The 23,717-nt window shown below is 46.9% G+C and overlaps 1 protein-coding gene, 2 non-coding genes and 1 pseudogene across 3 annotated transcripts; 1 reads left to right on the top strand and 3 right to left on the bottom strand.

Annotated features, from left to right (window-relative positions):
* Positions 1-2,262: 2,262 nt before the first annotated feature.
* Positions 2,263-2,413, bottom strand: LOC127297842 (U4 spliceosomal RNA). Its single transcript, XR_007849524.1, has one exon. It is a non-coding gene; the product is annotated as a U4 spliceosomal RNA (small nuclear RNA).
* A 1,445-nt stretch (positions 2,414-3,858) lies between these two features.
* On the top strand, positions 3,859-6,272 carry LOC127293189 (BTB/POZ and MATH domain-containing protein 2-like; annotated as a pseudogene).
* A 4,970-nt stretch (positions 6,273-11,242) lies between these two features.
* Positions 11,243-11,393, bottom strand: LOC127297843 (U4 spliceosomal RNA). Its single transcript, XR_007849525.1, has one exon. It is a non-coding gene; the product is annotated as a U4 spliceosomal RNA (small nuclear RNA).
* A 2,452-nt stretch (positions 11,394-13,845) lies between these two features.
* LOC127293188 (coatomer subunit alpha-3) lies at positions 13,846-18,908 on the bottom strand. The gene is made up of 3 exons (XM_051322761.2): positions 18,592-18,908; positions 17,515-18,009; positions 13,846-17,008 (listed from the first exon to the last, which is right to left on the bottom strand). The coding sequence occupies exons 1-3, from the start codon at positions 18,797-18,799 to the stop codon at positions 14,067-14,069; spliced, it is 3,645 nt and encodes a 1,214-aa protein (XP_051178721.1). The 5' UTR covers positions 18,800-18,908; the 3' UTR covers positions 13,846-14,066.
* Positions 18,909-23,717: the final 4,809 nt, after the last annotated feature.

Below are 23,717 nucleotides of genomic sequence, written 5' to 3'. Positions count from 1 at the left end.
GCAATGGTTAAGCATACCAACACTCATCATGGCAAATGCACAAAAGAAAATCACTCAAAATGCATGAACCTATATGTGGCACTTAATGCATAGAAAAAGTTTTTGTTAATTGCAAATTTTGAGTAATTGAAATTCTCTCTTGATCTTTATTATTGTTGAAACTTGGGATGTTACACCGCCCCAACCAATCGTGCCGCCGCCGTCCTTCTCCCAACCATTCGACCAGGACGACGCCGTCCGGATGGCCGCCGCCGGGTACGGCCGCGAGTGCGCGCAGGTGCACGCCTTCGTCCGCAAGCTGGCCGTCGACGCCTCCCTCCGCCGCCTCGGCGTCGAGCGCCTCAGCATCGGCGACGTCCAGCGCCTCGAGTGGGACGCCATCGAGGCCAAGATCCTCCCCGGCCGGTCGCCGCTGGTCCCTGGCCGCCGCTCCCGCTCCTCGCCGCCGCGGAGGACTCCGGCAAGGAGATCCACCGGAATCTGCCACCTCTGCCGTGGGGCAGCCATGCTGAACTGCGCGTGCCGCCGCGCAGCCATGGGGATTCCACGGAGCTTGGACTGCGCCCACCGAGCGATGCTACAATAATATTTTTTTTTGCTACTTTAGTTTAGCATTTATGCTAATATAGTATATATTGTTTGCTACAATTCTTTTTGGCGAAATTTTTCTTGCTACAATTATATTTTTCATCAATGCATAGTTTGCTACAATAGCAAAAACAAATTGCTACAATATTTTTGTTTTCTTGCTACTATACCATATTATTTTTGCTACTATGTCTCCGGCGAGTATCCGGCGGAATCAGCTTTTGCTACATTTGTTGGTTTTAGCTATAATAGTATACGTTTTTTGCTACAAGTTCTCCGGCGAGGTCTCCGGCGACATCTCCGGCGAGTCTCCGGCGAGGTCTGTGTTTCTAGGTGAAATTTTTTTTTGCTACGATTGAACCGTTTTTTGCTACTTTGGTACATCATGGTAGCAAAAGTGGGAGAGAGGGCTGGTTGGTTTGATCTGACGGCCGAAAACGTTCCAGATTTGTTGATCGGACGGTTGGGGACCCGGGGGATTAGATTTCTAATCCCCCGGGGGACGCCCAGCACTTCCCTTCCAGGATTACGTACAACCCACGAAAGCCCTACGGCCCGTATCAACCCTACAGATGTTTCGCCTAACGTCAGCGGGAGCTCGAAACGCCCATCAGTATAAAGCCTCCTCGTTCTGCATCGCCTCCCCACGGTCCCCCTTTTTCCTCAAATCTAGCAAAAAAAACCGAGCTCTCCCACCGCTATTCTCCTCTAGCAACCGCCTCTCTCACTCCCCGCAAACCCCCTCTCCCGGCCGGCAATTAAGCTAGTTAGAACTGGAGGCGATGCCTCCGCAGATCTAGAGGAGGAGAAGTTGGTGCTCCGCATGAGATGATGTGGGGGATGCTCCCGGAGTTGATGGTGGTGTGGATAGTGTTGCAACAGCTGTGGTCGCGGTGCACGTTCCCGAGGCGGATATGAAGGGGGAGAAAGCAATGGGGAGTGTGACTTGCCTGTCGCAGATTTGGAGGGGGGCGGATGCGGCAGCGGCAGCAGCGTCGTGGGCTCATTGCTGCTTCCTGGCGAGGCGACAGTCAATGAGGCGGAGGCATGTAGCTCGGACGCAATATAATCCCCATGTGGTTTAGATAGCAAGGAAAGAATTGAATTAGTTGCTGATCAAGTGTGTGAATTTTGTGTTTGATTTTAGGCTTAGATTTTACTTGTTGATTTTAGGGACTGGTTTTAGGGTTTGAGAACATTCCAATTTAGTGTAGTGCATGAATCGAAGGAAATCTTTAAATTAAACTACAAACTGCATCAGCTTCATACACTCTAAGATCTTCACATAATTGCTGAAGGTTCAGGCGTGACTGCAAGATCAAAGAGACTTGACGACTACGACACATGGCGTCGATGCAACCTGCGCAAGAACTCTTTCCCACATTTGTGTAGACATCCTTCTCGTCTTCATCTCGAGGGAACGAACCACGCACACGAAAGACAACTCCGCGCTCACCGTGCCCACAACAATAACAACGTCAGTTCGTCAACCACAATCAGCAGAAGAGCAAAAGTTGTGATGCAGGGTGCATCGTTGTCAACTGGATGAGATTCTTCAACCCCAATCGTTAGAAGAGTCATTTGCAAGTCTTGACTACATTCCTTAAGAGAGGGAGCCAGAATTTCTACAAATTTCTTTAGGCAAGTGATAAATATTGAATTTAAGAATTGCAGGGCTTTACCCTCCCCGAAGAGAGGGAGCCCTTTCAGAAATTCTCAGTGGCCCCTGAGGGCCAAAGAGGGAGTTTGGAAATAGTTTTCAACCAGCAATTGACGCGCCTCGGTATAACCTCACTAGCTGCGTTATTGCCCCAAGCGCAAAGATGTCTTCTACCCTGCGCCCACCTCCCCTTCTTGTACCCCAGCCTCACCTGTCCCGCCCCAAGCGCCCAGCGACGTGGGACAAAAGAAACTCAGCAACCGGAGCACACAGCTGCGCACAGGCTCTCTGTTCTCATGGGCCGGTAATGTGGAAATGGAAGCTCACTATCGGGCCGTCTAGCTAATCGTAGTGCTATGCTACTAGGCGCGTCCAAAACAGAATAAGGACGGAAAAACAATTAGAGCGTTGCTACACAGTGCCCTAGCACTATTTAGTCTTAGGGAGTGCCCTACCTAAAAATAGAAAGAAAACTAATCGGACATTCCGTACGATCCAAAACCAGAAAAAAGTCATGTTTCTCCGTGTTTCCTCCTTCCGCGCCGCGCTCTCTTTCTTGTGCTTCATTCCAAGTTCGTATGCTTTTATTGTGTAGAAAAATTACAGCCACGTCGGTGGACTGCAAATCCTGACAAAAGAATACACCACCTTGTTTTTCTGTAAAATATAAAAGCGGTGGAATATAAAAAAGAGGGGGAAAAAGTACATCTAAATCTTGGGAGAACCTACTATTATTACAGCCAGATATGGAAGAACCTATTATATTCAAAGATTATAGATGTAGAAAAGAAGGGAAAAAAGATCCTAGATGTAGAAAAACGAAAAAAAAAATACATCCACCACTGCCATTATTCTAGATGTATAAAAAGATCAAAATGTACATCCCAGTTCCAGAAAAATACCAGCTGAAATAGAGGGGACCTACTATTGTTACATCCATTGGTATTACAGGATGTAGAATTAGAGGTGCCAGGGAGGTGCCGGAGTTGAGATGAAGAGGAGTCGATCCGTTGGCGGGGCCCAACAGCGCTCGATGGACCATGGCAGAGAGGGCCCAGCGGCGCGGTGGGGGCGAGGACCTTCCTGGCGGCTGCAGCGCGCGGTGGAGATGGGCGTCCTCCCGACGGCGCGACATGGAGACGGGGGCGCAGCGACAGGTGGTGGGGGCAAGGCCCTTTCCGGCGATGCCCATGGAGACAAGGCCTGCAGCGCCGTATGGTGGCGCCGCCCCTGCCGATCTGCCGCCGAGCTCCTCCCCGTGACCCCGTAGTAATTGGGGGTTTCAATCGAGATGATTTCAGGAGAGTCACATCGACAGGTGGGAGGCGGCGGAGGTGGCTAGCGACAGCCATATCGCCGCAGCGGCGACCGAGCAGCGTCACCGGCGAGAGGAAAAGCGAGAGGAACCATCCTGTTTTGTTGGGGGAGACGAGAGACGAGCGGATAAGAGTGTGAGAAAGGAATCGGGAGTTCTGGAAGGGCTTAGCCGGTTAGTTGTGTGGTCCTTGTTACCCGATCTGATCAAGCCACACAATTGCTATCGAACGGGCGCAAGAGGTGGGCACTCTGTAACGCTAGAACGAGCCCAGGCACGAGTTAGAAATTGGGAAACAATTACCCGCATACAGCGACCCGCCGCCGCCGCCGCCGCCTCCGCCTCCCTCGCTGCATTCCGCCGGCACCAGCCGCAAGAGCCCTGCCGCCTGGACTGTTCTCCGTCTTCTCCAGGCGGACTCCTCTGCAAAGAGATTGCTCGCCGCGGCTGCTCTGTATCGAGTCCGACGCCGCCTCCAGCCCGGAGTTCCACCTCCTCCCGCCCTACGAGCTTCTCCAAATCCGAGCACGCCTTCTACAGCCCAAGCACGCCCTCCAGCCGAGCACCAGCCAGGAGCTCCACCGCTCTCCCCCCCGGTGAGCTGCCGACCTAATCACTGATATATGCCACTGTAATATTTGTTGTATGTTCCCTATTAGCTGATTTGTATATACCCAACTGTTGGGACAGAGATTTGGTGCACATGAGCACCAGTGATCTCACTTCGAAAAGTAAATTAAAAATCATATTTCTAAGCTTCATAAAAATCTGAAAATAAATCATGATGTAGCCGGTATTGTATCCCACAATCGTGTAAATTTTCAACTGAAAATAATGTGTATTTTAGGCTGCACAAAAATAACAATGCATAGATCTGAGTATAGTGATTCAAATCTACAAAAATAAAACAGATTTTGTCATTTTTGTATAGGTCAAAAAACAAAACATTTGAAATTGAGATTTTGTAGGTTAGTGGGGTACATCATTAGGTACTTTTAGAATTTTGTTACATAATTTTTTTAAACATATAAATATAATTTTCGAATTTTTTAATCTGGCAAGAGCACTGGTGGCCAGGATCCAATATGACTTTTCGCAACTGTTGTGATTTGTATGTCCCCTCTTAGCTGATTTGTAGTAAGGAGTACTACTGTATTAAACAAATATTGACGGGATTTTCTTAGGAGAGCACAGAAGTTACCAGCGAGTGGAGCGTCATCTCAAGCAGCGGGAGGTGACCAGGTTTGCCCCCAGCCTCAGCTCACCCATCTCAGCTCCAGAATTTGGAATGTGAGTGGTGACAGGACTTTGGGTCGAATCACAGCTTTCGTCATGTCATCATTCGCCGGTCTCTCCGTTGTCACCAACGGAAAGCACTGCACCACGACGGCCATCGATGCCGGCATGGACAGTGGGTACCACCTGCTTGTGGTCAAAGACTACTTGTGCACCGTACAAGAGGTGCCCAACGGCAAGAGCATCTTGTCTGGGCATTTCATGGTAGGAGGACATAAATGGTGCATCAAATACCACCCAAATGGCGAGCAGCCAAGTTGTGCCGACTTCATTTCTCTCGGTCTTTGCCTTGTCGATGACGATGTTGAAGAGGCTGTGAAGGCCAAGTTCATGTTTAGCTTCGTCGATCAGGTTGAGAAGCAAAAGCCAAAGGAATTTTTTGCAATTAAATCATACATCTTCCCCGTCAAAGGTTATTGTTGGGGCTCCTCGAAGTTTATGAAAAGAGATGCCCTTGAACGGTCAGCTCATCTAAAGGCTGATTGTTTCACCATCCGGATTGACATCATGGTCTGCAATGATCTCAGCACACAGCAGGATGCCGTTGGCACCCTGTCTGGCATAGGCCAACATTTCAAAATTCTACTTCAAGATAAGGTGGGTTGTGATGTGACATTTGAGGTCAGTGGTGAGACGTTCCTTGCACACCGGTGTGTGCTTGCAGCCCGATCTAAAGTTTTCAGGGCACAGTTCTTTGGCCCCATGGCACAGGGTATCACGTCCAGTGCCATATAGATCAAAGACATGGATGCAAAAGTGTTTGCGGCTATGCTTAGCTTCATCTACTCAGACTCGTTTCCTCAGATGGAGGAGAACAAAGCACAAGCTGTCCAAGGACAAGAAGAGGAAGTAGCAAAGCTTGTTACGTGGCTGCAGGACTTGTTTGTAGCGTCAGACAGATATGATATCCAGCAGCTCAAGTTCTTATGTGAAAAGAAGTTGTTCAACCTCATAGGTGTGAGCTCTGTGGCCTGCACTCTAGCTCTAGCTGAGCGACACAACTGCCACGGATTGAAGGATGGGTGCTTGACGTTTATCCAAGTCCAATCTCCCAAGTGCTTGGAAAAGGTAATGGAAACTGATGGCTGGGAGCTTATAGTTACGACCTATCCCTCTATTTTGAAGGAGATCATTGCCAAGGTTGCGTCCAATCAGAAGGACAACAAGAGGAAGTATGAGAGTATGTAATGCAAGACCTGAAGTAATACTGGAGTATTATGCATATATGGGATAGGATCCTCTAGGTAGATGGTAGTCTGTGTGTCTTGCTTTTGTTTCATCATGTTGTTTGCCTATATGCTGAACCAGAAATATCCAACATATGGGCAAACGTGAAGGTCTGTAGTTTCAGGTGTAAGCATCAACATTGATCTGTGCAAGTAACCTAGCTAGTCGTTTCTCTTTGCATTGTTTCGTATATTATCGCTTTGTGCCTTCCCCTGTCAAGTAGAATGAAGTAAGTATAAATAGGTTATGCTGCTTTGCTGATTGGATGAAATTATGCTAGCAATATCATTTAGTACACATGACTGGCAATAGGTCATGTTCATTATCTTCAGCCATGTGTTTTATTCTATCCACCTAAATGCTACTCCCTCTACCAAATTATAAGACGTTTTAGCACACTGTTCTAGTAATCTAAAACGTCTTATAATTTGTTACAGAGGAAGCAGTATTTTCAGCTACTTATCTGCTTTTCATAGAAGTATTAAATTAGATGAAGATTGTTTTCTGAATAAATGGACAATTTAGAGAGTATGATCTCTAAAAATAAATAATTCTACTTGACCAAGATAGTTATGCTTGCATCTTTTTATTGTTGTTTTCGCACAACATGACTGTTTTTTTCTACTGATTCTAGTGATTTATTAGTTTCATTGATACTAACTTTCTCCTGTTTATTGTTATTCTGGAGAAACTTCTTTAGTCTAGTGTTATCTTCCAGTTTTGTTGTTCCATTCTCTAGAATTTTACATCCAGATGAAGAAAAATTTCAAAATTCTTCTGAAATTTGTGGTCGCATTCTCTCAAACTTCACATCCAGTTGGTTCTAAACTAGAAAAAACCTGTGCTCTTCTAAGTTCTTCCAGTTCAAAAATCGTAGACTACTACATCCAGTCCTTTTTAGTTTGATGCAGGTCAACCTGGAAATATGGATAACTTTTTTATGAAGAAAGGAACTTGCTTGCCCGCCCGGAGCAAGCCTGATTCCGTCGACACCTACGACTACTTGCTTGCCTTCTCCTTATCTGCCCGCCTAGTAGAGTGTGTTTCAATTCAATTCACCATACTCCTGATATTCATTGGTTAGTGCATTCTTAATTTCATATCATTCCATCATGTGCGTATAAAAGATTTACAAATGTCATAAGCTTCTCAACCTGCATCTTCAGCCCCTTTGAGAATATTCAGATTGAATTTTACAAACGAATCATCTGGCAAAAGCCTCGTAGCAATGCTGCCAAGTCCAGATTTCACATGTTCTCATACACACACAGCTGTCCTCCTGCATCGGTTATCTTAAATTGAACTCTGTTGTTTTCTCCATCGCATGCACGGATACATGTGCCAAATAAAAAGCAGAGGATTGTGCAGTGCATGTTTGGTTAAAAGAATATTAGTCTGCTTGTCTAAATTGGTTGGTAACTAGTGTGATTTAAAGGATTTATGTACTTTGAATCCTAGAAACTCAATTCGGCTCTTAGGTGCATACGCTCCCTCTACCAAAAAAATTATTTTCAAGTGTCAAATTTTTTTAACAAAAAATTCTACATGTACATGTCCACTATGTATGTTCGTCAAGTTTCGCGAAAAACCGATATTTTTCATGGTCTATATAAAGAAGAGAAAAGTTATCCCCAGCTACAGTATATGTATGTTCGTCACTGTTTAGTCTGACCTCAGCTACAGTTATCCTCACAATTATCAGCAACTGCTTCGTAGGCTGTTGGTTCTTCACACAATGATAATCTCTGTACTTCTATGTCTGGGAGTTGTACGACTTGTTCTGCTGACATGAAACGACGATAGCCTGAACGGAGCCAGATCCTCTAATGTATAGAAGGGAAGTCACACAATGGTTTTTTACACAGGACACAATAAATGTTCTTTTTTTCCCGAAAACTTGTATGCAGACATAGAATGTCTAGATGTACATGCGCAATTTTATTTTAGAATTTGTTGATATTTTAAAATGTGTTTTCATACAGTAAGCTCATATGTACCCATGAGCCGAAATGAATATCCCGGAAGTCACCTTGCTACAGTATCAGCCTAGTGTAGAATGAAGAAGCAAAATAGGGACTGTTAGCAGGTTATTTACTGGTTAATTATTGTGCATGATAAGTGTGCATATAAATAATCTAAAATTGATTTTATTACACCATAATTTTGTTTATATGTGACTAATGTAAATGCATGTTGTGGATTTGTACTTTGCAAACTAATTTGAGCTATTTTAGCCTTAATGATATGGATTGAAAGAAGGAAAGTTTGGATATTGTAGCTTCTCTAACTTTGCTTCTCGGATCTGTTCCAGCCTGAACATCGTCCATGCTCACCTTTGAGGATGACGATGATGACAGACACTTCTGGACTCTCGGTGTCAAGTGAGATCTCATCTCACTTGACGACGATGACGATAATGTATTTTGGTTTATCTAGTGTAAATTTTTACACTAGAATTGAAACTAGAAAAGATAAAATATACGCTATAAGTAAAATTTCGGTGGGATCCCACCTTGACACCTTATTCTGGCGCCTCAGTGGTGAAGTTGGCAGGTCTTCTTTGACCTTGTGTCGATAGGATGAACGTATCCCACAGGCGAGATCATTCATCTGCTGGCACATTTCGTCACGCCTCGATGTCTTCGGAACCTCGCCGGGAACTGGACAGATGCGTTTGTGTTTTTTCCACCAATTTTCCAGTTCAGAACGATCAACAGTCTGAGAACCTTCGTCGGTATTTACAGGTCTATGGTTTGTTATCTATGTTTGGCTGCCTTTGGAAGAGTACAAGATTGTGTTCTGGAAGAAGAAAGAATTTGAAGACCTCGAAGAATTGTTAGTATCTTTTAGACTTTATTTTGTAGTCGTTGAAGTCAGCTCATGTATCTCTACCGTGTACTATTTATTATTATAAATATATGTGGTATTGATTGTCAAAAAAAAAAAACAGTCTGAAGCCACAGAACATGAGCAATCAGGGCTACGTACAAGGAGAAGAACCATAAAGAATTCAATTCTCGGAACAAGCTAAAAGAACTTGCATATCCATCTAGGACACTGTTCCTCGTGCCCGACCATCTGATGAAGATCACCCACTGTCTGGATTCTGGAATGGACACTGCTGAGAATCCTCCGGAGGATAAACTCCTTCCAGCCTCCTGCTTCCCTGATCGACACGTGTCCACTTTCAGCCAAAATCCTGACGATGCTTCATCGCAGCAAAAAAATATCCCGCTTTTGCTTCATTGAAGCACAAAAACGATTCGCCTAAAAAATTCTAGCCTCCTGCTTCCCTGGTCGACACCTGTCCACTTTCAGCCAAAATCCTGATGATGCTTCATCGCAGGAAAAAATATTCCGCTTTTGCTTCATTGAAGCACAAAAACGATTCGCCTAAAAAAAGAAAAAGACACGAGGAGCTCGCTGGAGACTTCGCCGGAGACCTCGCCGGAGACATTGTAGCAAAAGTTTTGTGCTACTGTAGCAAAATCCAAACTCGCCGGAGACTTCGTCGGAGACTCGCCGGGACCTCGCCGGAGACCTTGCAGCAAAACAATTATACTAAGGTAGCAAAACCGAAAAACAATTGAAGCAAAAAATTTATAATATTGTAGCATCACAACTACTTTTTTTACGAGGTCTCCGGTGAGACCCTTGCGACATAACGGCTTGCTCCTTGTAGCACCAACGTTAATCGATGGTACCACCCGGGTAGGGTATCAAGGTGGGATCCCGGTGGGATGTCATTTTGTACTTTGTAGTTCAAATTTTGATGTCAAAATTTATACTAGAAAAGTTAAATTATACTACAAGTGGGACAAAAGTGGGATCCCACTTGACACCCTTACACCCGGGCTCTTCGTTGGTAGCACTCAGTCTCTTCATTTGTAGCAACGTCACCAATCTATTGCAGCATCATCGCCTCAATGATGGTAGCACGGTAGCACCCCCATACACCCGTTGTAGCATAGTCGGAGTTCCTATGCAGCACCGTCGGATTCCCTCGTAATACCGACAGTGTTCCGTCGTAGCACCGCCGCACACCCCATGTAGCAACACTGAGATTCATTTGTAGCATTGCGGCATGCCCCTCGGAGAATCGCTTCTCCCCACTTGCAGTAGTGCATGATCTCGCTTGTCGGCACCTCCGACGGCCACGATTCCGATTTGGTGGAGGAGGTGCTGCATGGCATAGTTGCGGTGGATCTCCAGATTGGTCGTGGCCCGCGCGGTGGAGGTCAGAGGCGCACCCCTCGGGGCACACAGCGGCACAGTGAAGGTCGACAGCGACCCCTGCAGGGCACGTAGCAACACCACCGTGAGTATCGGCTAGTGGCGCTCGGTAGGGATGGCCGGCCGGCGACGTGGCCGGTGGAGGAGGTCAGGGAGGCGACGGTCTCGCTCAGGCGAGGAGGGTCTCGGCGAGGGGGAGCTCAATGATGGGGGCGGCGTGGGGGCTAGAGCTGCTAGGGAGGCGGTGGTCGCGCGCCGAGGAGGTGGAGCTCGACATGGGGTGAGGCGAGGGAGAGGGAGCTCCGGGGAGGCGGCCGACGACGAGGACTAGGGGGCGGCGCGCCAGTGATCACCAGAGAGGAGGAGGGAGTGGTGCATGCGGCGGCGTCAATAATCACCGGGAGAGGAGGGCCGACGGATGTGCCTGGGGCAGAGATCCCCGTGAGAAATTGGGGAAGAAGATGATTCGGGAAAGAGAAACGATACAGTGGGTCCCAGCCAAATCTGTCTTTCCAACTGCTGGTGACGTGGCTTCACGAGGACCAAGCGATGGAGGGAAGCGGACGTCGCGCGACCCGGAGGCAGCGATCGTTGGAGCCTCCGACTGATACAAAGCATTTTCCTTCTGGAATCTCGATGACCTGCAAGGCCACCCAACTAGGCCACCCAACTCGACAATGTAGCAGCCACCGCACCTTTCTTGCCACGGCTTTGGTAGTTTCAGTTTTTTCTTTCCCGTTTCTTGAGACAGAGGTGGGTTCATCACAAACCACTTTTCATTTGCAACAAGCCTGAAGAGCATTTGAATGAAGATGCTCCAGTTTGGTTTTAGCTTATAAATATTTTCTGAGTAGCCTCCTCTGTGATCGGTCAAAGTTTCATTGTAAATTATAGATGAAAAAGTTTATGTTTATGAATTGTAGGGCTTTACCCTCCCCGAAGAGAGGGAGCCCTTTTAGAAATTCTTAGTGGCCCCGGAGGGCCAAAGAGGGGGTTTGGAAATAGTTTTCAACCAGCAATTGAGGCGCCTCGGTATAACCTCACTAGCTGCGTCATTGCCCCAAGCGCAAAGATAACTTCTAACGTGCGCCCACCTTCCCATTTTATACCCAGCCTCATGTGTGCCGCCGCACTCGCCAACCGAGGTGGGACAAAAGAAACTCAACAACCGGAGAAGGAGAACACAGCTGCGTACGGCTCGCTCTTCTCATGGGCCGGTACTGTGGAAATGGAAGTCCACTATCGGGCCGTCTCGTTAACTGCGCTAATCTTAGCTCCAGTACAAACTACAGATTAGCCAACAACTAAAGTGGACTGAATTATCCCCGAGAAAAAACGTGGACTGAATGTTCCAACGAAAACTAAACTGGGGCGAAAGAGTTCTCTTAGAGCATCTTCAGCCCTTGGGTTCCCAGGCCGAAATCCGGTGCTATTTAGCGCCGGATGGATGTAATTTTTAGTCTGAGGAGGCCCATTTTTCCAGCGGCGAGCCTAAGATGGATGATTTTTTTGACAAATAACGGCGAATTCAGACAAAATAAGACAAAATTCATTCAAACATAGGCGAAATTTAAAGATATTTAACATATATAGGCAAGTTCGCACATATATAGGCTAAATTCATAATATATTTGAATTCGACGATAGGGAAAAAAACTAGATTTAATAACGGCCTTCTACATGCCGAAATAGCGGTAGAAGGCCGTGTAGTCATCGCCGTCATCGTCGTCGCTCGAGTTGCCGGCGGCGCCTCGTACCAACGGCTTGATCCAGCATCAGGGTCGTCGCGTGGCGGCGTCGGCCGGTAGAGCTCGTTGTCGCTGCTCTCCTCGAGCTTGATGAGCGGCACGGGCTTGAGCGCGATGGTCGGCGCGGTGGTCAGTGCGGCGGCGCGGACGGCGTGTTGCCGCGCGGCAGCCAAGTCCAGCAGACGCCGCTGCTACTCCGCCTCCTGCCGCTCCCAGTCCCGCCTGCACCAGTCGAGCGCGACGTCCATGGGGAGCGCGTTGTCGGCGGGGACGAGGTCGTTGAGCGACCTGGCTATCGCATCCGCCACCGCGGCATCCTCGGCACGCTTGGCCTCCTCCTCGGCGACCTGGGACGCGACGGCGGTTGCGGCCTCCTTCTTCGAGGTCTTCCTCTTGCGGCCACGCGAGGGAGACGACGGCTGGTCGCGGATGACGAGGCCGCTGCTGCTGCGCCCTCTGGTCGGCGGTGGAGAGGGCGCCATCCTTCGCGGCGTCCAGGAGCTACCGTGCCGGCGCGACACGGTAGGCGCCACCGGCGGTGGCATCCCCAGAACGGGGGAATTGCCACCCTCGATGTGCGCGAGCACGTTCTTGAGGGTGCGGCCAAGCGTGCTCCACCAGCGGCGGCGGCCTGCGGCATTGTTTCTAGCGGGAGGAGGAGGAGGGCCATCGTACGCGGCGAGTTCTCACTCGTACCTTCGCCGGAAGAACTCCGTCCATGCCTCGTAGTTGTCGGGGAAGAACCTCTCCTCCGCTTCGAGGGCGGCGCGACCGATCGGCGGCGGTGGGATCAGGATGCCGCTCGTGCTCAGTCGCCAGCCTCCGGGCGCGTGGAAGTCGGGCGGCGCGGGGTAGCCCGCCGCGTGCAGGAGCCTCCCCTCCCATTGGTGGAGAGAGCGGTGGCCGAAGCCGTTGTTCGCTGCGCCGTCGTTCGCCATTGATCGCTAGCTCTCGCTCGATGAGATTGGGGAAGAGAGGTGAATAGGGAGACGGCGTGGTGAATAATGCCAGACGCGATAGTTCCGCGATAAATAGAGGGCGACGCGCGTGAAACCGAGGCGACGGCATTAACTCGCCGCGTGGAAGCTACGCGTCCGGCGAAGACTGACCGGCGGCATACTTTTACAGCGCGCGGAAGACGATGCGATGAGGACGACGATCGGCCTTTCTCGCCGATAAGTCGGAGCCACCAGCCGCTCGGGAAGTTTTCTCGGTGTTTCCCGCGCTTTCGTTTCATCCGGACTCCTCGAGCGCTCCCCGGGGCCGAGGATAACCTGGGCTCCCTAGATGAATGAAAGCTCAAATCCGGACGAAAACGACGATCTGGAGGCGCAACTCGGCCGTTTTCCTCCATCCGAGATAAAAAAAAAAGGCGTCATGAAGGCCTTTCCGGGAAGACGGCTAGAGATGCTCTTAGTTTACGCTGCGGAGTAGCTCTTTGTTTGCACCATTATTTTTCTTGGAAGAACTATCTGAACCGTCATCAATCTTGGAAAAAACTATCTACAAACTACTCTTCCGATTCATATTACTTGTCTAATATAGATGTATAGATGTATGTAAAACTAAATACGTCTACATACATCTATATTAATAGATACATATATATATTAGCACAGCTTCTATGTATTGTTCACAGATCATGCATCTCCTAGTGAAAAGGTTTAAGCCATAGGCTTATTATATCCAGTTATCTCAACCTTCACGATGGATATAACACATCAACAAATAATTTCACGGAGAAACCAAACTCGGATAGATGAATGGATGGGCAAAGATTTGCATGAGTCGATCAACATTCCTTTAAGCATTAACAGGTGTAACAGCATCCTCTAGGCAAACAAAAAAGGGGGATATGGAGAGAGAGATAAAAGACAAGAAAACTCAACAAAACCATGTATAATACTTATTCCTTACAATCAGTAAACCTCCTGGTAATATATAAGACAGAACTTTACGAGACTAGGAAGAATATAGGGGAGCTCTAACTAGTTCCGTTTCATCTCTGCTGTGTAGGGGAGCACAGGAGGCCTGAGGCGTCCGCGCCGACCACGGCCAGCTCGCATATGGTACAAAGCTGCCCTTCAACTGAAGGAACAAACCGGGATGCACAGTATGGGCAGGAAATATCCTTCTGGCCACGGTAGATGGGGACGTATGTAGAACCGCATACCACGAATGGATTTCTGTAGTCGTAGTTCAGCTCAGCGCTGTCTCGCTTGCCGCTGCACTGCTGCTGCACCTGCCGAGCCTTCTTCGCTTGGACCTCGTTGGGGCTGTTCTCAAGAAGCAGCCTCGCGAAATGCTCTGCGGTCGCGAAGTTCTTCTGCTTGTAGCACAGAGCCATGGCGTTTGAGAGCACAAGTCTCATGTGAACCCTCTGAAGCTTGCAGTTAGTGAAGTAGGCTGCCAATTCCTGTTGCCGGTTGACATTGTCTTTCAATTCCTTTCTCTTGAGTTCCATTCTTAAACCAAGAACATACTCCCTCACTATCTCGATCAGCTCCTTCACTTCATCAACTTCTCTTCGTGAGTCCACCACAATAAGAGGGATGGTATGCAAGATGCTGAGGAATTGCCTCAGCGCTTCTGGGAACTTTCCCTCAGTTGTGGCTTTGTAGGCTGCCTTGAGTCTGTCTTCCATTTGTGAGAAGGAGAAAACTAGGGCAGGAGGCCCCCTCACATTAGGACTTGAAGACTCGCTCCAACCTTTCTCAACAGCAATTGGTACAACGGGAGCAGTTGCAAGTGCACGAAGATATGAATGACTGCCCATATGGAGATCAAGAAACAAGGACTTCAGGGGAGCAAAGTTCTTGATACCCAACTGGCGGCTAAGCAACCTCATGGCAGTGTCAAAGTTTCCTGCTGCTGCATGCTCGCCAGCAAGAGAAGATTTCTGAGTCCAAATTTGGCTGACAGGCATGCCTGGTGTAGGAGCAACAAACACGGTGGAGCGAGTATTTCCTGCAGCTTTTGGTGTATCTGCTTCAGGTGGTAATTCCAGATCTTCAAGATCCCAGCCACCATCCTCGCCATCCTCCTCATTTGCTTCGCCCTCCTCAGCATTAAAACCATCATCATTTGCCACTGCATCACTTGCATCCACAATATTCAAGTCCTCATCATCCCAGTCAGGAATAACAGCTTCATCATCTTCCTCAACCTCTGCTCTCCCAGTAGCATCCAATCCAACCTCAAAAGTACCACGCATCACACGGAGCAATGGCCAATCAACACTGGATATGAGAGGTGCAGGGGGAATCAAAAGTGAGCGAGATTTTCCTGCAGGTAGAGAAGGAACATTCTCACCCAATTCAGCAGCAAGCCTATCAGCAATTTCACTGAGCCCATGAGTGGCAGCAGTAGCATAGGCAAGAGGTAGCTGCCCAGCATTCTCCAGGATCTCAGCTCGCTTCCTAGCATCCCCAAGATACAATGCATTGTGGAACTGACCCATCAAATTGTTATTCTGTCCAGCAATTTTGCACATGAAGCCCACCTTATCCATGAAACCAGTAATGAGATACAGAAAAGCAAGCCTCTCAAAATTCTTTGTCCGCTGGTATGCATATTCCACAATACCAACATTCCCCTGTCTCAGGGCCTCAATTCCCAGCCTGTACCAGTGATCTTTGTCATCAATCTCTTTTGCAGAAGCAACTGCAATTTGGATGTTACCACTCTCAAGAGCTAGATTAAATCTTGTCTTCTCATCTTTCACAAAGTGGAGAGCAACTTCTGGAAACCCTTTCTGTTGTAAATATGAAATTACTGCCTGTCCACACAGCTGTGAGCTCTTAATCATACTCATAACATGATCATAACGTTTCCGGAAAAGGGCGAGCTTGAAAATGTATTCTGAAGCATCCACTGTTATCAGTTTGTTCTTTCCATCACGATCCAGACAGAAAATGTTGTTCCCAATAACCCTCGTTATGTAAATAGGAACATCAAGGGTTTTTATGATCCCGCTGTCTCCATTGGGAAGACAGTATTTGATATGGTTCAGTGTAGAGTAAACGAACACACCATTCTCATCCCATGCACCACTTTTCACACGAATGGTTTCATGCAGTGTGGAACGATGGACAAGCTTCTTGCTAGCTATAACTACTGCATGCTTGCTCAGCAATGCAACAGACTCCATGTCAGTGGACCAAACAACATACTTGACACCAGCTGCCTGGAGTTCACCAAGAACTAGCCTTTGCTGTAGATCAAAGATGGTCACACGGTCTTCAGCTTTGCACAACAAATTACCAGTCCCAGCATAATAAATTGCATCAGTCGCTATAGGAAGAGGACTTTTCTTCACAATTTCATTCTTAAGATTCTTCACCAAAACTTGATTGCTACTCTTCTCAAGGACAGCAAACCTATTCCGTGCCACAAAAACAGCTGAACCACCAGCTCCCTTCTTTGCATCTTGCAAACTGCCAGTAGAATCCTTAGGAACGATGTAGAGATCATATGAGCCCCCATCCACATCTGAGCATACCAACACAGCATTTTCTGTTGGACTGTAAGATAGTGTCCTGGGTGACTGGTTCAAGCTGACTGAGCCTGGTCTTCTTATTGGAGCCACCTGAACTTCCTTCTGGGTGGAGTACTCAAAGAAACGGAGGAATCTGTCCTTCACATAGAATACAGTATCAGCACTGACGCTGAAAGCTGGACGTTCCCTCTCTAATTTGAACACAATCATGCCACTGTCATGCCCAGCAGCAAGAAGATTCATTTCAGGGTGAGCAGCAAGAATCCAGAAACGGTCATGTTCCCGCCTAAATGTCTGAATACCAGTGCGCTTTGTGGCATCCCAGATGCGAATGCTTTTGTCTTCTGAGTTGGACACAATGATGTCTTGCTTCGCATGGAACATCACACAGGACACATTATTCATGTGCCCCCTCAGAGTATCGACTTCCCAAGCCTTGGTATCTGCCGATAAACATCACATCACAGATTATTTTATTGTTTGTAGAATTCTACTAATAGGTAGCAAAAATTATTGCTATGCTGGACCTTCAGTGGATATTTCCATTCCATTCAGCTATTAACAGTTCAACAAAGAGAGGCCAATTTCATGATTTTTTTTATTACTATTTGTTCAGTTCTACCAATATGAAGAGTGGTATACTGGACCTTTCAATTGTTATACTCATGTACCCCTTTAGCATTCAACAAATTGTAATTTGATAACTGCGAAAGATGTTTTATTGCATTCAGCTAATTTTGATTACAACTGAGAAAATACTTCAGATTATCTTATATAGACTGAGGAGTTACTGTTAAAAGCTAGTCTGTAGAAGTATTTCTTTAAACGTTGATATATGGAAGAATATAAAAATATGTACAGAAGTATGCAGGTTATCGTTCAGATACAGAAAACATAATAGAAGTATAAAACAAACATGAAAAGGTTGGGGAAGTGATTGAATTGTCACCATTCATTCTCCACAGCTTCACTTGCCGATCATCTGCCCCAGAAACAATGAGCGGCAGAGTGGGATGAAATGAGGCCCAGTTGACACCACGGTCATGGCCTTCCAAGACATACTTGACAACCGCATCAACACCCCCAAACAGATCAGTGTTCATCTGAGTGAGACGCATGATGTCATCAGCAGGTGACACCGTCTTCTTCCTCAGAGCACCAATATCCCAGACACGAACAGTCTGATCTAGCGACGCCGACACAACCAGGTCCTCCTTGGGGTGGAAAGACGCGCACATGACATAGTGGTTATGCCCGGTCAGCACAGCCACGCAAGTGCGCGATTGCCAGTTCCAGATCCGGATCGTCTGGTCATCGCTGGCACTTACGATCCACGGGTACTCGTGGTGGAACTGCACGGTACGGATGTAGTCGAGGTGGCCAGTAAGCGTGAACAAGCAGCGGTGCGTCTTGTAATTCCACACCTTGATCTTGTAATCGTCGCCTGCATTGCATCACGGAAACAATAATCTTATTAGAAATCGCAAGAAGTTCCAACTATGGCTTACTGAGTCACTGCTAAGCCAGTAGTCAGACTATAAGATGCACCATAGTGCACATCAGCGTCATCAGTCACACAATCCCATCATGGTTATTTTTCATGCTAATAAGCATGCATTGGCTCATTTCACTACATCCAATTTCAAACTAGCTGCAAAACCTTGGGGATAGCAGTCACAAATACTATCAACCAAATGGCACCTGGAGGATCTAACTAAACAATTCACAGAAACATTTGTTTATAAGCATACTGTATATATATCATAAAGCAAACACCAGATCCGACCAACCCATCCTACCAACTACTACGATTCTTCACCAACCACTACACATCAAGCGCGATCTAACAGCGTCGACAGATCACACAGAAAGACCTAATGGTCTCGCACGAAACTCGCGCACGCTGTCTCCAATCCAGGGAAGGATCGGGGCCCAGGCGCACAGCAACATACACGCAAATGGTAAGGCAAAGCACGCAGGAAAGCGATCGAGGCCGAGCGGGATCTAGCAGCAGGCAGGCAGTTACCTCCGGAGACGAAGAGCGGCTGGGTGGCGTGGAAGTGGACGCCGCGGACGGGCCCGTCGTGCTCGTCGAAGCGGTCGAGGAGGGTGCCCATGCGGTAGTCCCACATCTGGATGACCCCGCTGTGGAGGCTGGCGAGGATCCATGGCCGCCGCGGGTGGAAGCTGAGGCCCTTGACCCGGTTGCTCTTGGTCTCGAACTTGGTCAGCATCGCCCCGGCAGCTCGGCGGCGGCGCCTGGCCCCTGGCCGCGGAGAGGGGCGGAGCGGGGGAGAGGCGTCGGTGGATCTGGGAGGGGCGGGCGGAGGGAGAGAATGGCGATGGGTGGGGAGGAGGAAGGTGCTTTAGATCTCCGGAAACGGGGAGATCTGGGTTTCGGCCGCGGCGGTGGCTGCTGAGGTGGTGAGGGGAGTGGAGGCCGTTGGATTGTAGGGGGGAGGCAATCTGGGCCGTTGGAGTTGTGCGCCCAGCTTGTCAGGCAGGCTTTGGCTTGCCGCAATGCTAAGATATAACCAGTTTGGTTTCGAGCAAATTGTATTTTGCGCCCGGCCTAACATGAAATTTGCATTTATAGTCAAAAGATTACATTGTTGATCTAGGCAGTCAACAATGTATAGTACTGTAGTTAATAATGATTCTATAAATAAAATTATGTGCATCATTGTGTCTAGGAATGTATAGTACGTCTAAAGTTGCACTGTTTATTTTTTTTCATATGTAGCCTTTTTTTTAAAAACAGGCATAAGTGCTTCATTTTCATTAAGACTCATAGAGATTACGTACAGTGATGATCTTTTGAAGGGGAAATTGTTGAAAACCCCTTAAACTTGAGGTCCTCAAAGGCTTTTGTGTGAGGCGAGTCCCTAAGAACAGCGTCGAAGCTAGAGTTAGGAGTTGGTGATGTCAAATGCCGGCAAGTGATAGATTATATTAGTGAGGTCAATACCTGGTACTTTTAGGGTCAAAACCAATGTATTCATAGTTATAATCACGGTGTTCATCATTCTTTTGTGATGTCAATTGACATCACATACACCATGCAGCTCCGCCATTGCCTCAGAAGATGCCTTGTGTACCCTTGGTAATTGAACACACATGATTTAAGGATGATAATTTATGAAACAACCAAGGAATACCAAATCCAACTTACACAACATCAACCAAAGAATAGAGTCAACAAAGCTCCAAGGTCAACACAAACGTCTCATCACTGACAACGTGTGTTGTCTCCCTTTCGAAGAACAATCCACCGTACACAACCTTAAACTTGAGGTTTAATTTCCGATATGCTAGAGGTACAAGTACAACTAATCCACCAAACATATAGATGGTTGGATTTTTGGACGATTTAAAGATGATAATTTATTGAACAACCGTGGAATACCAAATCCAACTTACACAACATCAACCGAAGACTATAGTCAATAGAGCTCTAAGGTCAACACAAACATATACCTTGAGTATTGGCATCAAGATCATCGATTTGAAGACATATATGTGATATGATCAAGAAGAAGAAATGAAGATGGAGTTCTTATGTGGAACTCAATATTAGCCATGCTCTAGCTTATGTTTTAACCAATGAGTGATTATGATCTTGAGTGCAGGATATGGCTCTAATTCGGTGTCATGATAGTCTCATGAGTTGAGCTATGGTTGACTAATTGGTCAACACATGAAGCATAAGAATATGTCACATGAAGTCATGTGGTATGGTAAGCTTTGTAAATTATGCTTTATGAACTAACCCATCATATGTGTGTCTTTGTGTTGTCTATGTGGGTTAGGTATCTTTTCATGGGCGTGCATCAAAAGTGAGATTTAATATAGCTCATGAGAGGATGAGATCAAGTGGTGATCATCATCAAGGTTGAGTTGGGCAAGTTCAAGATGAGCATCTTAAAATGATCATATGCTTGAAGCCTTGTCGTCCATTTGGTGATAATGGACATGTGAAGATGTGCATCAATGGAGCTTTCCCATCATGGTGTATGGGGGAGCATGTGTGAGTCTTCACAAAGCAACAATGATCAAGTGAGGCATTCCGGCTTGAGTGGATCTTGAAGAGTTATCATCAAGATCTCAAGGCAAAGGTAAGGCCTTGCTAGGTTTTCCTTTTACCGGTCTCAAGGTGGTTGTTGGGAGACCGGGTTATAGGATAGATAGCCGCACTATCAAGAGGGGCTTTCGGTTGGGTAACTTGATCACATTGTCTTAGGGAGCTCAATCCTTTGCATATCCCTATTTATTCTTGGTGTTTCTCTGTGTGAGGTTCTTGAGCTTGTTGCTAGCTTCATAACAAGCTCAAGTTCATCGAAAACGGAATCCATATGCATCTTCTATTGCGTATTCGAGTTTGGAGGTTTTACCGGTGTCTCTTTTATAGATAGGTCAAAACATTCATCTTGTGGTTTTTATTCCGTGGGTGTATAATGATGTTAATATGCATAAAGTTGTAGGGCTTGTTTGTTGGAGATATGCCCAAGAGGCAATAATAAAATGGTTATTATAATATATCTTTGTGTTTATGATAATGTTTACATACCATGCTATAATTGTATTAACCGAAACATTGATACATGTGTGTTATGTGAACAACAAGGAGTCCCTAGTAAGCCTCTTGTATAACTAGCTTGTTGATTAATAGATGATCATAGTTTCGTGATCATGAACATTGGATGTTATTAATAACAAGGTTATGTCATTATGTGAATGATGTAATGGACACACCCAATTAAGGTGTAGCATAAGATCACGTCATTAAGTTCATTTGCTATAAGCTTTCGATACATAGTTACCTAGTCCTTTCGACCATGAGACCATATAAATCACTTATGCCGGAAGGGTACTTTGATTACATCAAACGCCACTGCGTAAATGGGTGGTTATAAAGGTGGGATTAGGTATTCGGAAAGTATGAGTTGAGACATATGGATCAACAGTGGGATTTGTCCATCCCGATGACGGGTAGATATACTCTGGTGACAAGGTATTAACTTGTCAATGCCTACGGATTGTAGACTAGGGTTTAGTTGGATGTAGAGGGCAAGTAGATCTCGAAGGTTTCAGCCGAAAAGTACTCGACGAATATAAAACTAAGGTTGTGTTGACAGTAGATTCGATGCTTTCTTTGTCCCTCGACTCCCCCTTATATAGGAGGCGGAGCCGAGGGATTCGTATTGTACAAGTTACAGAGTCCTAAAAGGTTTCTAACTCCTCCCGCAAGATTACAAATAATGCTTCCTATTACAACTCTATCTTTCCTTAACAATATCTTGGTCTTCCGAATCTTCTTATTCTTCGGGTAGTGGGCCTTCAGTAAACCCCGGGTACTATCTTCGGCAGGCCCATTGGGGATGCCTATGTCATCTGGGCCCTCTCGGTGGAATGTCGTCTATTTAGCTTGCAAGCATATGAATGGTTCATAAGAGACCACATACCACGGTACGAGTAAAGAGTACTTGTCAGAGACGTGGTTGAACGAGGTATAGAGATACCGATGATCAAACCTCGGACAAGTAAAATATCGCGTGACAAAGGGAATCGGTATCGTATGTGAATGGTTCAATCGATCACTAAGTCATCGTTGAATATGTGGGAGCCATTATGGATCTCCAGATCCCGCTATTGGTTATTGGTTGGAGAGAAGTCTCAACCATGTCTGCATAGTTCGCGAACCGTAGGGTGACACACTTAAGGTTTGATGTCGTTTAAGTAGATATGGAATATGGAATGGAGTTCGAAGTTTTGTTCGGAGTCTCGGATGGGATCCAGGACATCACGAGAAGTTCCGGAATGGTCCGGAGAATAAGATTCAAATATAGGAAGTCACTTTCCAACTTTGGAAATGATCTGGTGCATTTATGGAAGGTTCTAGAAGGTTCTAGAAAAGTCCGGAAGAAATCACCATGGAAAGTGGAGTCCCGGAGGGACTCCACCTTGAATGGCCGGCCAACCCTAAGGGGGAGGAGTCCCAGGTGGACTCCCCAATGGTGGCCGGCCAACCCCCCCAAGGAAGGGGTGGGAGTCCCACCTTGAGTAGGATTCCCCCCTTGGATAGGTTTTGTCCCTATGGAAGGTTTTGGTTTCGGGTCTTATTCGAAGACTTGGATACCAACACTTGGGGATTTCCACCTATATAATGAGGAGGAGAGGGAGGGGCTGCCCACTCTTGGCCGCACCACCTAGGGCCCCCCATGGCCGGCGCCCTACCCCCCTCTCTCTCCCCAAACCCTAGCGCCCCTCCTCCACATACTACTCCCGCAGCGCATAGGCGAAGCCCTGCCGGGATTCCGAGGACGATCTACTACTTCCGCTGCCCGTTGGAACGGGGAGGAGGACGTCGTCTTCATCAACACCGTACGTGTGACCGAGTACGGAGGTGCTGCCCGATTGTGGCACCGTAAAGATCTTCTACGCACTTTTGCAAGCGGTCAAGATCTTCTACGCGCTTTTGCAAGTGGCAAGTGATCGACTACATCCACCAGGAGATCTAATCTCGTTAGGCTTTGGAAATCTTCAAGGGTTAGTCTCGTGATCCCCTCGTTGCTACCGTCTTCTAGATTAGATCTTGGCTTGTGTTTCGTTCTTGCGGTAGGAAAATTTTTGTTTTCTATGCTACGAATCCCATCAGTGGTATCAAAGCCGTGTCTATGCATAGATTGGTTGCACGAGTAGAACACAATTGTTTTGTGGGCGTTGATTCTTTGTTGTCTTTAGTTCATGTACTTTACATCTTGCGGCATGGTGGGATGAAGCGGCCTGGGCTAACTTTACATGACCGCGTTCATGAGACTTGCTCCACGCTCGACATGCAACTTGTATTGCATAAGTGGCTTCGCGGGTGTCCGTCTCTCCCACCATAGTGAAGATTCAATTTACTCTTTCTATTGACAACACTAGTATCACCGTTGTGGTTCATGTTCGTAGGTAGATTGGATCTTACTCGAAAACCCTAAACCACGTAAAATATGCAAACCAAATTAGAGGCGTCTAACTTGTTTTTGCAGGGTTTGGTGATGTGATATGGCCATGATGTGATGATGAATATGTATGAGATGATCATTATTGTATTGTGGCAACCGGCAGGAGCCTTATGGTTGTCTTTATATTTCATGTTGAGTATTATTT

The sequence above is a fragment of the Lolium perenne genome, chromosome 4 (genome assembly GCF_019359855.2).
Source record: "Lolium perenne isolate Kyuss_39 chromosome 4, Kyuss_2.0, whole genome shotgun sequence".
In the NCBI taxonomy this organism is placed as follows: Eukaryota; Viridiplantae; Streptophyta; class Magnoliopsida; order Poales; family Poaceae; genus Lolium; species Lolium perenne.
This window is presented reverse-complemented; position numbering and strand designations above follow the sequence as displayed.